This window comes from Syngnathus floridae, chromosome 6 (assembly GCF_059516105.1).
Source record: "Syngnathus floridae isolate MCC-2025c chromosome 6, RoL_Sflo_1.0, whole genome shotgun sequence".
NCBI lineage: Eukaryota > Metazoa > Chordata > Actinopteri > Syngnathiformes > Syngnathidae > Syngnathus > Syngnathus floridae.
This window is the reverse complement of record NC_142418.1, coordinates 16,299,604-16,315,712: the sequence shown is the minus strand read 5'-3', so window position 1 is coordinate 16,315,712 and position 16,109 is coordinate 16,299,604. Positions and strand designations below refer to the sequence as shown.

General features: G+C 43.2%; 2 protein-coding genes across 35 annotated transcripts in view; both read right to left on the bottom strand.

Annotated features, from left to right (window-relative positions):
• The window catches only part of mctp2a (multiple C2 domains, transmembrane 2a), a 160,844-nt gene extending 152,858 nt beyond the window's left edge, over positions 1-7,986 (bottom strand). For 30 of the 31 annotated variants that reach the window (XR_015858865.1, XR_015858881.1, XR_015858864.1 and 27 more), the window contains exons 1-8: positions 5,958-6,170; positions 4,778-5,623; positions 4,539-4,598; positions 4,340-4,445; positions 2,646-2,788; positions 2,493-2,569; positions 1,688-1,802; positions 1,569-1,592 (exon numbers count right to left, since the gene is read on the bottom strand). Coding sequence is in view for 1 of the 31 variants with exons in the window: in XM_088377640.1 (XP_088233766.1) it covers positions 1,569-1,592; positions 1,688-1,802; positions 2,493-2,569; positions 2,646-2,788; positions 4,340-4,445; positions 4,539-4,598; positions 4,778-5,611 (1,359 nt within the window). In the remaining 30 variants the exon portion in view is untranslated. Of the gene's footprint in view, positions 1-1,568; positions 1,593-1,687; positions 1,803-2,492; positions 2,570-2,645; positions 2,789-4,339; positions 4,446-4,538; positions 4,599-4,777; positions 5,624-5,957; positions 6,171-6,701; positions 6,806-7,575; positions 7,645-7,770 lie in introns of those variants that run through there. The other variant, XR_015858890.1, reaches the window with a different exon arrangement.
• A 565-nt stretch (positions 7,987-8,551) lies between these two features.
• mef2aa (myocyte enhancer factor 2aa) overlaps positions 8,552-16,109 on the bottom strand; it is a 56,138-nt gene continuing 48,580 nt past the window's right edge. For all 4 annotated transcript variants that reach the window (XM_088377642.1, XM_088377641.1, XM_088377644.1 and 1 more), the window contains 4 exons: positions 14,978-15,162; positions 12,195-12,324; positions 11,976-12,099; positions 8,552-11,851 (listed from right to left, as the gene is read on the bottom strand). In XM_088377642.1, the coding sequence (XP_088233768.1) occupies positions 11,491-11,851; positions 11,976-12,099; positions 12,195-12,324; positions 14,978-15,162 (800 nt within the window). In that variant the 3' untranslated portion in view covers positions 8,552-11,490. The remainder of the gene's footprint in view (positions 11,852-11,975; positions 12,100-12,194; positions 12,325-14,977; positions 15,163-16,109) is intronic.

Here is a 16,109-nt window from a genome sequence, read left to right as displayed (position 1 = left end):
GAGGAGAAAAAAAAAAGAAACACGATATGTCGCCTCTAACATAAAATACGCTTTGCATTAGTCAACATGTCGGAAATTGAGGACAAGCTCGGCAAAGGGACTCTTCCCGGCGGGCGGCGAGGAGGGAGGAAGATAGAGCGGCCTTGATACGTTTCCCTGTTAGTGTTCCCGTGAGGCTGCTCGGTGATAGCGCGCTGCTGTAAAAAACACAAACACCAGAGAGGTTGCGCCAGGCCCACGGTAATTAAAGAGCGGGACCGTCATCCGCTCAGACCTCTTTGATTGTTTGGCTTCTGGGGCTGGAAACATACCACCCCCCCCCCCAATGCTGTCGCTCCGGCCCCTCCCGCCCCCGCTACGGAGGTCGCAACCCGCTTCGCCACCCAATCCGGCCGGGATCAAAGCTCATCTCGGGGACCTGAATTAACACGGAGGCCCTATAAATATCAGCCCTCTTCAAAAGGCGAAAGAACAGAGGGAGTGGGACGGCGATAGAAAACAGGCCTCAGCCAAGTCGTCCCAAGTGTTTATCTTGGCCACGTTTCTAACTCGGCGGCCAATAAAACAATTCCACTTAACTGTAAGTGGCCCCCGAAGAGAATCTATTCCTGGTCCTAAAAAGGGCCGCGCGATGGCTTCCATATGGCGAGACAGCGCGGGGACCGGCGCAACGAGCTCAGACCCGGGTCCATTTGGCCGCCGCCTCGCCGCTGTCCGTCCACAGCTGCGATATTACTCCCCAACATCTGGGTTATTGCCCACTTTGCCTGGGAATTATCGACCGTGCTGATCTTAGGCACGTTGCTTTGGCAGCGTGCCGCCCTTACACGTTTGCAAACGGAGTTTTCTCCACGGTGGCGACGAGGAAAAAGCACGTTTCGCAAAAGACAGAGGGGGGGGGAGCGGAGCTGTAAAAGCTGGCGATTCAGCACTTCCAGGATAGGTGTTAAAGATATTGTCAAAAATGATATGAGGGAGGTGGGGACGGTGGAGGCGGGGCTGGCATTGTTACATTGTCAAATTAGCACGATGACTTAGGCGGCGGAAAGAAGCGTGCAGAGTCCCATCGCACGTTTTCCGTCTCCCTTTGAGTACCTTTAACCATCTGTAGTGCACCGAAATGGCTTCATTCCTTTCTCATCTCATTTCAAATTGAGATGGGCTGCTGGACCATCAAGAGACGCAACAGTGGCAGATGTGGGGACCGCGTCGGTGCGAATATAAACCCACTCGGTGCGGCGCGAGTCGGGCCCGGACAGCCGCACGACTGTTTCGCGCCGAATCTAATTACGGCGAGTCGAAAACCACTTGAGAGGCGACGCAACTTTGTTGACTACAAAACGCAATTACTGCCCTGTAATACTTGTCAAAAAGCTCTTTTAAAGACAACACGTGTTGGATCAGAATCTCACATTGTGGTTTTTTTCTGCTGATAAATGATAAGCGTATGAAGGCCACCACAGCGGCGCTGAAATCAAGGTTAGAGCACAAAAGTCCACAGAGCGTTCACCTTGGTCTTTGTTGCACTATAACACAGTGAGATACTGCCCCCTAGTGTTCATTCTTACCTTTGTCTTTTTGACTGGCCATCTCTGTACAAAGAAAACATGGACAAGAGTCAACAACACTTTTTTTTACTGCCGGTCATCTTGACGCAGATTTTTTTTATGTTACAAATAATATTCACCCAGTTTCGTTTGATGGTGGCATCACGAAACATGAGGCACACGTCCACCGAGATGATTCCCATGTCGTCTTCTTTGCTTTTGGGGTCGGTGAGGGGCAACTCCAGTTCATAAGTCCTACAGAGAAAGAGGATGTGTGATATATCTCGCAAACATCCCGAGAAAACTTTTCAGGCTTTCAAATCCCTTTAACAAACTGAGTAATACATCATTGCGTGACAAAAAAAATGTGAATTTAGACCTAATTAAGTGGAAAATGTATTGTATGACAAACATGAGTTGTTGAAACTGAGTTAAAATGTGTTTTACAACAAGAAGCAAGCATTTGTCAAGGGAGGCCATTTTATCTTTACATAGAAAAGTGAAGTTGGATTATTGTTTTTTTATTCCTACCTAATTCCTACATCAAAATCAATTACAATTTTAATTATGTTCTAATCTCTTGAGATGTTAAACTGTGAGCTTTTCTTTGCTCTAACTAATTAAAATCCAAGTTTAGAAGAAAGAAAAGTTATATTTTTTGAACTAATTCCTGAAATAAATTCACTTTTTTTTTTTACAGAATTCAAATTTATTGAGCCACATCAAATTTTCCTTAACTGGATTTAAAAACAGCACATGCTCGTATAGCATTAAGCAAGTGGTGGCTGCAAAAAAAAAAAAAAGATTTATGTGCATGGTGCTAAAGCTGTCCAATAACATTGACAGCCAGTTTTTATGAAATACTTTTTGCTGTAAAAAACATTTTATTGCCTGCACCTGCCTTGTATTGTTTTCACAACACAGCTGTAGAGGGACACCACTCACTTGTAAAGTTCGAGATTCTTCAGCGAAATGCTGCTCGAACCCATGAAGTCATCGCTCGTCAGGTTTTTATCATAGACCTGGAACAAACATGATTGGGTAATTGATCGTTTGAGAGTGATTTGCCCGTGTCGAATTGATGACAACTTCGCCTACCCGGACATCCACGACGTGTTCTCTGTCCCGCAGGGGATAGGAGAAGAACTCATTCCACTTGGGATTCAAGTTTTTATAAACCACTTTGCTCTTGTAGAACTGCTTTCCTTCCAGTTTGAACTTCACGTACGGGTCGCTCGTACCTTCAAAGCACAACGGGGTACGTATTAGCATAACGCACCGTGGAGGTCGTTGAATTGTCTTATATAAGAACATACGTCGATTCCAGAAGGGGGGGGGGTACCACACACACTGCCGTTTAATAGCAAAAGGCGTGAGACGAACGAAAAGCGAGAATCTCGAAGCAACCGGTGTTAATCTCCCAGGCTTGTTAATAAAGTCTGGGGCCAGGGAATGAGATTTCTTTTGTTTCTGCAATTGCCCCAAAAAAAAAAAAATGAAAGCCATTTCCATGCCTTGGTTTGTGTAGCGCTGGTGGGGGGATAAAGGGGTGCTGGCGAGAGCCTGCAGGGATGCTTGAATCACATGACAAAGGCCCTGTGGGGATGGGCTGTCAGGCCTGTCAGCTCCCTCCTCCAAATGAACATCTCGCAAAAGGCAGGCAGGACCCACAGCAGCTCCACCCTGCCAGCCTGTGACAGGGAAACCTCCAGGCAACTTGACAGGAGGAGAATGTGGCAGATCGGGAGGAGAAAAGCTCTGGCACAAGCGAGGACGGTCACGATGGAAATTAATAGGGGGGGGGCGGACCTAAAGAGTGCGAGAGGGGGCTGGTGGCGTGGGTCCTTTTCAGAATATGTAATGACAACGTACGCCCTTGGTGAGCCTTTGGCACAGCGCTGATTGTTGGGCAAACAGGGGGCGAGGCACGGAACGTGTGTGGCTTGCATCATCGCCGTGCCATCTTGTCAGCGAGGAGGGCGCCCTTTGACATCACATTGAGACGTCCAACTCGAATACAGTGAATGCCCTGGGAGGAGGAGGGGGTGGGGATACATTCCAGACTTATTGGCGGTATATCCCCACTTCTTCATCTCTGCCGATGTGCTAACCGCTCAGGCACAACGCTTGTTTTGGCCCTGTGACTCCGTCTGTATTATAATATTGTCATTTTATTCATCGTGCTTTTTAAAATGTGCTATGATTGAAAAACCGATATTTATTACCGCTGGATGTCGCTGCTTTCACTAGTTCAAATTTACCGGTAGTGATAGGACTCTGGAAGAGATCAATAAGGTCACCAGGAAATAAAAAAATTATAAAAAATCAAAATTTGTACATTTAATAATGTGCCTCAAGATTGATTGTCAAGAAGTTGAAGCCGATCACGTCATTTAAAATAACAAAATTGATGAATCTCAGACAGTTAATTGCCAGTGGGTGCGGATGTGAGCCTGGAGGGACACCTTCCTTGGGATTGACAGATGATCAACCAGAAATGCTCACATCCACCCATCCGGTTTTCAAAGCACTATATGTCGAATTGAATTTGTGAGTTTCAATATACCGGTATCACATTCTTTGCGCTCTCCTACTGGTCTGACAGCATATTTTTCAAGTGTGCCGACTGCGCACGACCACAACCCTTTGCCAGGAGATGATATCGTTCAAACACTCCGATTGGGCAAAAACAAAAGACTGAAAGTGAAGGTATTGTTAAGATGTGTTGAGCAATCAAAATCAAGTTGGGGCAGTTTGTGTGCGAGCAAAATGTGGAAGTATTGTTCACCTACCGCGTTTGTCTCGAATGACCAGGTTTTGTCCATGTTTCAAACTGATGCAGAGCAGGTACCTCTGGAGGGGGGCCGGGAGTTGGAGGTCCGAAGTTGATGCCGAAAGCTGCCCACCCCCCCAGGGGAAAACATTCATGTTATTTGTTGACACGTCGAATGATTTGCAGATTTTGGCGAAGCGGCCAAGATGAGCACTTACTGGGGTTTCGGGCGGGTAGGGAAACATTTCCCCAAAGAATTCAAATGGTTCACTGGACATCTGTTAGGAGATTGCAAACAAAGTTAAGGAAGTGAATGCAAACCGCGGCACCGACGAACGTTTTGAAGTTTTGCAACAAACTAGATTGCGTAATGGCGTACGATGATGCCATGTTTGAGGAGTCCCATTAAGTTTGTCGCCTTGTCCCGCCGGATTCTACCAATGTCTATCCGACTGACCTCAATGTCCTCCTGAGTGGCTCCTTCCAGTGAAGATTCCTCATTGCTGTAGTCATTAGCGATGGCGGAGAACACATCGGGGTCCAGTCCCTCCGTGTCAGTCAACCACCGCATGGCCGCCTGGTCTTCGCCGGTCCAATACTCGCTGACGCTTTCCACGCCGTCGGCAGGTTTAGCGAGAGACTCCGACGGCAGGGGCGTCTTGTCTCTGCGTGCCGACTGTTGGAATTTTCCAGAAAGCGGCCTGTCCCGCTTGAAATGCACAAACCTCGGCTGTGCGTTGATGTTTGTTTGTTCTCCCGTCGAGTTCGCTCTGGCCAGCACTTCTGAGATCGTCGCTTTGTCCTCGTAGAGGCGGGAATGTTCAGAGGTCATTGCGGGATTCACCGCTGGTGAGCTGAATGACGATTTGGGGAAGACGGATCGCGGCGCCGAAACGGGGTCAAAGGTGAACAGGGATCCTTTTGCGTATGCTTTCTTCTCCGTGTTTGACATCGCGTTATTAAATTCCTCACTGAGATTGAACGGGGAAGCAGTTCTAATAGAGGCGCCGTCCGTGACGGTCGGGCCATCGGGGATGGAGCCGCTCGCGACGGAATCGCTATCGCTCAATCCAAAAAATATGGCCTCGGACGTTCTGGCCAAGGCGCTGATTGGATGAAGCGCTTCGTCCTCCTTGACATTCAGTTCCGGTACGGATAGACTGCGCCTGATGGATACCGGTGCTTTTTTCTTTTGCTTGTTTGCCGCCTTCTTAGCCGGCAGCCTCATCAGATTGATCAGTTTTGTCTTCAAGCGAATATTTTCCATGACTGTTTTTTTCTTCCCCTCCATTTTGAGTGGTGCCTTGGAAATGGAAAAAGGACACATTTGAAATGTGCACAGGCAGAGTTGGATGATGGCAACTTAATGAATGACAAAGCATTACTCTGTGACTCACATGGGTGTCTCAAACTCAAATGCAACATTCTAACAATTTGCTGAAAGTACCAGTCGTTACAAAATGGATTTTTTTTTTTTAATATAGTTCAATAAGAAACAGAAACAAATGTTCACAGTAAGAAAAACTTTAGCAGTACTATAAATCTTAAGCATTATCTTATGATGTCAAAATACCTCGCTACATTCCGAAAATTAGAATAAAAACAGGATAAAGTAAAAGATTTCTTCATAAACTTACTCTGCGAGAGCAGTGAAGTTCAAAACAAGCTGCCTCTTCAGTCAAACGGCGTCCCAAAATCCAAGTCGCTTTCAACGAGGCGGCGCAATCATATTTATGTATTTGTTTGAAAAGGAAGTCGTGCGTCAAAAGGCGCCAGTCGGAGGTCGGTCATCGGTGGGTGTGGCCCCACTGAGACTGGCCGTACCTGTTTTGCGAGACGGGTTTCAACACCTGCGAGAATGCAACTGTTGCATTTCGGAGCGGAGCTGTTAAAAAGGTACCTCCCCCAAGATTACGAGGCGTAAACCAATTTTTTTTTTTTTTTAAATGATGTCACAAAGTCAATTTCGAGACTGGGGTTGACCTTTACTATCCAACGAGACATCGAATTTTAGCCAGAGATATTTTTGTAAATTTTCTTTTTTAAAAGCGGACTTCATTTCTGCAATAAAACTGCTTTTGGTTAAACCACCCCTGACTTTCTTCATGCAGGGATGTCTGATTTATGTGATGTCACAATCATATGTAAACCTTTTATTGGGTCGGAGTTACGGTAAGTTTGTTTTATTGATCGCCCTGCCCATTTGTAGGTATGCACTTTTTTTTGTATGATATTTGTAAGTATGCACCTTTTTTGTTTGCTAAGACAATTATTTTGCTGAGTCCTGAGTTACGGCTCACACACCCCTGAGGGTCTCCGGAGCCCAATTTGAGAACCAACCACGGTGTTAGACACATTTGAAAATCTGAGCCTTTGCTTACTTTGATCAGAGGGGCGGGAAATCGTTATAATTCGGCCTCATTTTGTGTTGCTCCTGCTTTACAAGTGAAACTCTCCATCCTGTCTTGACTATCCAAAAATACTCCTAGATGAAAAAGAACAGACATGAAGGCGGCATATGAAATATTGGCAATCTCTTGGTCATTTCAGGTCTTCCAAACTGCCCCCCCATCACCACCCATATTTGTTTACTCATCATTTGTGTTTGCAAAGTATAAACTATGTCTTTCCCCGTCCACACAAAAACTGAATGCCAACGAGCCGGTGGTGTTCAACTGTGTCTCTCCCCCATTGGACACCGCCAGGAGAGTGGAGACTGTATGACAACAGATGCGTTTGAGTCTGGGCCCAAGCTTGTTCAATATTTGCACAGGTCTTAACGGTGGATCAGGCCCACACGAAAGAACCCCGGCTTGGCTTCTGGTTGAAAGGCGGGATTTGGGGGGGATTGGAACAGGGCAAGCCCCTCCGGCAGGTGGCTCCTAGCCCCTTCTCGTGCAATTCAAACAAGGCCCAAAGCCTACTTGGTTACTCTACACATGCACACTGGACCTGTTCCCACCTGCTGCACAGCTGGTCCAAAAGGACGCGAGTTTCGAACACGCACTTGATAGCATAAAATAGAAGACTGACATATTGAATACACAAGGGATCTACATGAACCTCCCTTTTTTCTGCTTTGAAACTTTTTCACCCAGCAACATCATCATAGTGCAGTTTAAGTGCCAGATTAAAGCTGAAACTAAATCATTAAGATGTTTCCAAACAATAATTCACACCTATAGACAATTTAGTCTTCAATGAACCAAATATGTATTTTCAAGTTGGAGAAAAAAAATAAAGTTGGGTACCTACCTGGACATAGTTCACTTGAGCACGAGGAAATCATGGAAACTCCACACAAGAAGGATTTTAACCCCAAACCTGACAAGTGTGAACAAAACAAATTTACTACTACTAGCCCTGTTGCCATATTATAATAATAAATTATAATCTCTCATGGGAAATTGTTTGTTAGCACTGTAGCTAAAATTACAATATACAAATTACCTGTCGTCGACGTATGTTGGAGTCACACTTCATAAAAGGATAAAAATGCTGTAAAACTGAACAGTATGAGGTCGAGTTTTACAATAAATGACACATTAGCGATAGTTTTGTAAATTATATCATGAATTTAGTGGTTTAAATATCGATGAAAGTAAATAATTAAGAAACGTTAACAACACGAGGCTCCTCGTTAGTCTTCTTCAACGCCATTAATTCAAGGTTAAAAGTGGAACATGTTATCCATGGTCACACAGCACCACATGGAGGCCAGGGGGTGGAACTGCAACTACTTGGTGGACGGATACTGGAAGTACAAGTAAACTAAATCATTACGCTTAGGCAGTAAAAAGACGAGATAAAGTAAAAAACGAAAAAAAGTTGATCATTAGTTCAATTAAATCATTTATACATTACATCAGGTAATATTTATTTGGTTGCAGTTTGCATTAGCTTGTCAAACACAAATTGAAAAGATTTGTTTTTCTAGGTCAAGTACATTTGAATATTGCTCAAAACAAATCTTAGATCACATTAAATGACTATAGAAAATTTTAAAGGCGACTTTTACTTGTTTCTGATTTTCTTTTATTGAGATTCTCTTGTAGCTTTGAGAGAAACAATGGCTTTGCACACCATATTAATCTTAATAAATGAATGTGCTTGAATTAAATAAAATACATATATAAAATGTAGTTTCATGTGAGCACACAATAATAGTGCTTCAAGCCAATAATTGCATTTAATGAGCAAGTCAAAGATGAATTAGACACCACGTCCAGTCTGAACATACACTGATGTGTTTAATCAAGTTTCTTACTGTGTGTGTGTGTATGTGTGTGTATCTTCACAATAAAAGGACAAATACTATGTCAGCATTTGTCATTATATATATATATATATATATATATATATATATATATATATATATTACACAGAGAACAATATAACCTAAATGACACATTAAAAGCCAATAACTGTACTTTTCTGAAAATACAAATTTTGTACAACAAATATCTAATAGCATAGTATTTGAATTTTTCAATAAAAACTTCACTTAATTTTTTTTCCATGATAGGATGAAAATGAAATAAAAAGCAGTTTAACTTAACATTTTTTTCTCTCTTTTTTTGGGAGGGAGAGGGGGGGGGCAAAAACTTCATTGTTGGCAACAAAGTCCAGCTTGTGCCGCCAAAACGGTCCGAGCAGTCAAACCGAGAAAACAGCTTTTTTTTTTTTTTTTTTTTAACTGAAGTCAACTAATTGGGATTACAAACACTGAGCAAACACACACACTTGTGTTTTTTTTAAATATATATTAAAGCTAGCAAGCAAAGCAAATTGTCATTCCTTCCACATTTGTCATCTTGAGCAAGAGTGTGTCACTGACTGTTTATTGGCCGTGCGCTTTTTTTTCTTCTTGAGAACCGAGGTGTGATTTTTACTGAGTGTTGTCGTATTTCTTTTGGATAAGGCATTTACTACATGTGCATATTTAGACTAGAAAATTCCCTGATAGAGTAAAACAGCATCAAGTGCTAAAAAAAAAATGTGCTGCTATGTTGGGAGTCGCATTGTTATTGCTAGTTTCAGTTATGCTATGTTTAAAGCTACTACAAAAAATTATTGACGAAAATGCATGCATTAAATGTTTTTGGGCCACTTAATGATCGATGGCATTGGAATCGCCTTTTGGGAGGCCGCAACATGCCCAAAACGTTTTTTTTCTTTGGTTATTTTTGTGACGCCATCACAGAATGGTAGCAGTGATGACATGAAAAAAATTATGATGGAAATAACCTTAAGTGAATATTTAGATATCATATTTAAATATAGTAAAGTGTCTGGCCATTGCAACTACAAATGGTGTTTAGAGCTTGTATAACTGATGTCAAAATGTTTTAAACATAGCCTGGAGAGTTAGCAATGCGATTAAGATGGCAATAGGCAAACAAATTGAGTTATTTTCAATTTGGAAATTTGAACTGTCGTCCTTTGGAGGTTCCACCATAACATGAGGTGAATGTATGCACTGGCAGAGCTAGAGGGTGGACTGTGGGGGCACTGGCCTCCCATGAATTATGCTTGGACACCCTAGATAACAGGCTAGATAATTAGCATTCCCCATTTTATTCGTTATTTTTGTCAACATTTCCAACTGTCCCCAATAAGGATCATAAAAACAATCTTAATAGGCATTTTCTGATGATTTGTAAAACATTTTGTTTATTTTGCGGACCCCCTGAGATAAGAGGAAAAAATTAAAATGAGGATCCTGCTTATGTTGTGACATCATAGTATGTGGATAATGTGTATGCTTAAAAACTGCATAGATCACCGCAGTGGACTTGGGACTAACGCCATGAAGCGAGAAGCGCACGGCCAATGCAGAGCGACGCCTTCTGAGAGTGCCCGAGATGTTCATGCCGAGTCACGTGTTTGCTTATGGTGGAGGGAAAAGAGTCGAGGCTGTGGCATGGGATGTATGTCGCTGACATGTATTGACAGGCAATTAAATGCGTTTCCACTAGAGGGCAGAATACAATTAACCTGCTTACCCCGTTGCCATTCGCAAATCAGAATAGGTTTGTATTCATATTTTTCTAATATAATGTTGGAAACATTGCCTTGGACAATAAGTCAATGTGCAGTGGACGTGTGTAGTTATGATAATGTAAAATCGCAATGGCCACTAAAGGAGCAGAATTCAAATACGGAGCAGCAAGCGATCTCCTGGATATTTACAAGTGAAAACAATTGTCTGGCTTTCAACTGGAGATGACTTGACGCAATAAATTTGAGCGGTCGGGCAAGTTTAACCTCCCGATTTCTTACTCTTAACTTTAAAGGAGACATAGTATGCATTTTTTTCACCCCAAAGATCGAGAAAACCTTTTTTTTTTTCTGAAGCTTCATTTGAGTGGACAATCCTGTCATGTGCAAATGAGCCACTTCTCATCCCGCCTCTCCTCTACTTTGTGCGGCGTACCAACACAAGGACGGTTTTCGAGAGTGGTTACAAAACGTTTTCATCTCACTTTGACCTGATAACGACTTCCACAAAGATTAAGGAAGTATCGAAATAAAAATTAGTGCCGAAGAAGAATGTTGAAGTTATCCAGTTTGCGTTTTATGCTAGGAGGAAGCTTAGTTTAGCCTGGGTTGCTAATGAGGTTACCGAGAGTCTTTACTGCACGTGCATGTGGACTTCTATTTGTATACAAAGCCTGTTTTTTTTTTTTCCAGGGCTCAGGGCTGCGAATAGCGTGGGGATTATCGCTCAAGCATTTAAACAGTCCATAATATGTCCCCTTTAACAGCAACATGAACACGAGGTCATTTTTGCAGCCAATTCCTTCATTTGATATTCTCCCTCTCCTCCACATTCTCAATAAATTAGAGGCCACTTGACATGACTACATAAACGCGTGTGTGTATGTTTACAGCATGATTCTTTAAAAAAAAAAAAAAAAAAAAAATGGTGGCCCTCAGCCTGCTCTCTGATTGTTTGCGAGCACAACAGCGAAACAGCGACGACAAAATATAATTGTCAGATGACTACAAACTATTATAACGTGTTTGTCTGGGAACGCTTCTCTGCTCCCGCCTGACAATCAGTACCTGCTTCGTTTACAAACTGAACCCGGGGTTGTTGAGTGAAGATATCATTAACTGGAAGGACCCTCTTCGCTCTTGCCTGCTCGGCACCCGCCGCCGGCCGTCCTATGTCACCCACGCGTCCATACGCAGGCGCTTGACCGAGGGACTTTCCCTGTCGCCGGCCGCCGGCGCTCTGCCCGGACCGAGGGGCGAGTGGAAGTCCGCCCGGTGGTCCTCGCGGTCGCTGCCGTCGTAGGAGCTGCAGGAGGAACTGAGGCTGTCGGCGGGCGAGCGTCCCAGACCTTCCTGTTGCCGGGCGGGCCCCTGCTGCTGCTGCGGGTGCGGCAACGGCGGCTGCTGAGGCGGGAAACCGGAGGAGGTGACGCGCTCTCGTGGTGGCGAGATGGGCTCCGACTTAATGTTGATGCTCTGGCTCGTGCTAACGGAGAGGTTGGAGCCCTGAGGTAGGTGCCCTCCGCCGCTTCTGGAGATGACCACACAAATACGATGAGGTCATTACAGCGTATTCCGTCTCATTTCAGGACATAAATATGCTTAAAAAGTCTCAAATGTTTTGTACATCAGAAGAGCGTGTCCTCTGTACTCACACCAAAGAATTAAGCGCGGCTTGGCCCAGTTGATGCTGTTGCCATGCTGACATGGAGCCCAGCGAGAGCCCCGGAGAGCTGAAGCCCTGGAGGGAGGAGAGCTCCGCACTGCTCAGGGAATACTCTGCAAAAACAAAAAAAAACAGACTCCATCATGATGGCATAAGTGCAGTCGTCAATCGGAGTCCAAGTGAGACTTTGGGGGGGTGTCGGGCTTACCGGCAGGGTTGTAGGAGGTGGGCACGCCCGAGTAGACCAGGCTTTGTGGAGGTAAGCTGGGTGTGGTGACCGATACTACTGGAGTGGCCAGTGGCTGGGCCGACTGGGAGCTGCTTATCCTTTGAGTGTTCTGCAATGACAAAAACAACACAAAAATAAATGACAAGCTTGTCTTTCTCACAGGTTTTCGTTATAGATTGTGATTTAAAAAAACAAAACAAAAAAAACATTGAATTTGAATCACTTCATATCACAGAAGCTGGATAAATATCTATTACATGAAAACATTTTCATGTCATTTCATATTTTATGTTATCTGATGCATTTATAGATAATAGTTATGAAAAATAAAAAAAGATTGTGTTTGATACATTTCTAATTTCATTTAAATTTTAAATACCAGTCTCTAAAGCAATGTATTTATTATTTATATGTATTATCATTCAAATTAAAATAATAAGGATTATTAATATACTGTATTTCATATTTATATGAACGGCGGGAAAAAAAAAAGAATCGGCAACTAATGCGTGCCATTCTACAGTACTCATTGGATGTAATAATATTTTCTACCACACGATGGTGCTGTACCCTTCCGTATGCTATATTTATGCTCTAACTTGATCCAACATAAACAGCACAAGTCCCTCAACTTTTTCTTTTAAATGTCATGCATTGAAAAGCAATACCTAAGGGATGAATTTAGCATCATGGGATCACGTAATGTAAATTTTGCTGTATTTTAATGCCAAGTCATTTAATCCACAACAAACAACAACACTGCATAGTGCAGCTATGCAGCAACAATCAATGTCAGACATGATGGCCAATGTAATGCAACAAACGTGTGTGTGCAGCTGCCATAGTAGTAGTATCATCATCATCATCATCATCATGCTGACAGCTTCCTCGCATTGTTCCAGCACTCTAAGGCCAGATGACTTCAACATGTATCTGACACAATGACCTCATTCGAGATGATGTCACTCTATCTTCCTGATGGAAAAAAAATCATGGAGTGTTGTTCTGAAAATGCTACACAAAAACACACACACACATGAAGAAAAAAAAAAAAACAACAAGCACACACCAGTCCTTCACAGTCCGGGCGTGGAGTGGCCTACGTGAATGCGGAGGAGCCAAGTGAACAGGCTGAGGCAATTTTCACAAGCCCAAAAGCCAAAACATGCAGCGAGACAAAATGGCTTCTTTCTCGACAACATACTAAGGGTACACACATGCCGATAATTGGTCTGATTTGGAGCATTTTCAGCCCTCCAAACTAAAACCCATCAGTTTAGTTGTTGAAAATGTGTGCATCCTGCTTTTAAAAAAATATCTCCAATCTGAGCACCATGCCTCAAAGTCAGCCACTTGCTCAGGGAAAACTCACCATCCCCGTTTCCTCCTCCTCCGACTACCCTCGACAGAGCAAAAGAACGAAGAAAAGTTACAAGACAACGCTCCGATTGTCTGTCGCGAGCAAAAAGCGCCAGATGTGATGCGTCTTGACTTCACACGCTTGGCCACAACAATGGCGCGACTTGCGAGGGTGGCAGAGTCGCAAAGTTGTTTGGAGGCTGATAAACAACAGCGCAGATTGCAAATACTGTTTCGTGATGCTCATAAAAACAGACAACTTTGAATTCTGAAATGCCACTACTCCATTTCTCATTTGACCGGGCCGTCTTAATACACGCACTCAATCAATAGCACGAGTAAGCCGCGACAAGGGCGACAAGATATTATCTGGCTCACACCCTGGGCCCCCTGATTAAGTCTTCATCTACACTCTGTCATGCCAAGATGTGATTAATTTAATACCATTACGGTCTAATGACAGGCTGTCTGCAGACCCGCCACAGCCAGCAACCTCTGAAAAGCTTGTGAAGGCTTCTGAAAGGCTCAGACATGACCGACAAGCCTGCTTCTTAAAACGCAACCTGACTCACTCCAGTGTAATAGGAAATGTGAAATCAATTAAAGCCACACCTTAAAGTGATAGTTAACCCCAAAATGTTTTTAATCTGTTCTGAGCCACCACTAGCCTTAACACGACATTGTGATTAATATTGCGTTTATGGAATATGGATTAAGCAGCGACATCCACCTGGCGGCCATTTTGTTGTTGTTGACAGGAAATGACATCACGTTTGCTCAGGTACCGACCAATCACGGCTAACCTTTTGGTCATGTGACAATTGAAAGCTGACTCATGATTGGCCCTGCGCAACTGTGATGTCATTTTCAGTCGACTGTCAGACAAAATGGCTACCTCCTGGACAAAACCAAGAAATAATTTCTGCTTAATTCCACACGCTACCAACTCCGGTAGTCATTTATATTTATTTTAATTTACTTTTTGTTGTGTTCTATGAATATAAACACAGCCATATGGGATATGTGCAACTTTAAAATATTAATGGAAATAGACGATCAAACAGACGCATTAAATGGAGTGGTGGGCACTTGGACCTGAAGTGCAAATCCAGAATAAAAAATTTTAAAAAAAAGTGTTTTCCATGTGGTCAAAGGTGCCCTACATCTTCATTATCACCATTAGACAAAGCCTGGTCCTTAATTGCGAATAAATGATTAGGCGTGATAGCACTCAAGCAGCACGCAGTCTCGGCGGGGTTCCTTTGGACAAAAACAGCTCTGCTAAAATCTCATGAAGCTCTGAAAATTTAATACAAAGCAAAAAAAAAAATAAAAAATGCTGGCAGATGTAATAGCCCAACACTTGTGTCCATGTGGCGCATATTAAGAGTCCATCTACTCACCAGCGGGGGCATCATCGCTTTGCTCGACGGAGGGATGACGACCCTCAGGTCCGGCTTGCGGGCACCCATTGCCATGCTCCCTCCAGGGGGTGGCGGTGACTTGTTGGGCATGACTTTCCCCAAGCCGTTGCCGCTTGGCGCGCAGAGGAGGCCCGGGGAGCCCCTGGGGTTGGCGAAGCCGTTCCCTGCGGAAGCAAACACAGCAACAGCGACACCTCGTCAAAAAGCACAAAGTGTGACCGGCGACTGTCGGCGTCATCAAGGCGAGCTTGTGTTGTTGTTTTTTTTTCCATGTGGCATTAAGTGTTTTCAACCCTCTGGGAAGTTTTAATGGACGTGGATAATTATCCCGAACAGTTACAAAAATAAAATGTCCATTTTGAAATTGATGAGCCTTTTATTTTTTAGTGTTGAATGATTACATTCAAGTGGCTTCTTTTCACGTTTGGAGACACGGGGCAGTTTCCCGGGCAAATGTAGCGTGACCGCTTAAAAGAAATAGCTGAAACCATTACGGCCGGATAAAAACAATTAAAGGAAAAAGACAATGAACACGCACATGCTGGACTCTCACTTGGATGCTCACACAATTATGGAAGGAATTACCTATACCACTGGAAATTTACCCTTGTCAAAGCATTGTAGAACAGTTGTTTTATCAAAAATAGAAAATAAGCATTTACATAAACAATGTTCACATTAATAATTTCCTAAAACTGAGGTTTCGGTTATTTTCGGCATGGTCTTACAAGTGCAAACTCAAATACCAAGTTATTATAATACATTTTATATATCGTATTTTCCGCACTATAAGGCGCACCTAAAATGGGCCATTCATTGAAGGTGCGCCTTATAATCCGGTGCGTCTTATAGTGCAGAAAATACGGTAACTTGGTATTTGAGGGGTTTTTTAGTTTTAGTTTTTTTATATATATATACATATATATAAAAACAGTTATATAAGTCCCCCCAAAGTATACAATACAAAAATGTATCATGAAGAAGGAAAAGAACAGTGGACTAAAGTCACATTTTCTGCCGTCGACACGATTAGGAAATGGGAAATTTGGCTGCCAGACAGAGGTCAAATTTTAATATCTGCAAATTGCACCAGAGTAGAAGTTGCAGCCAA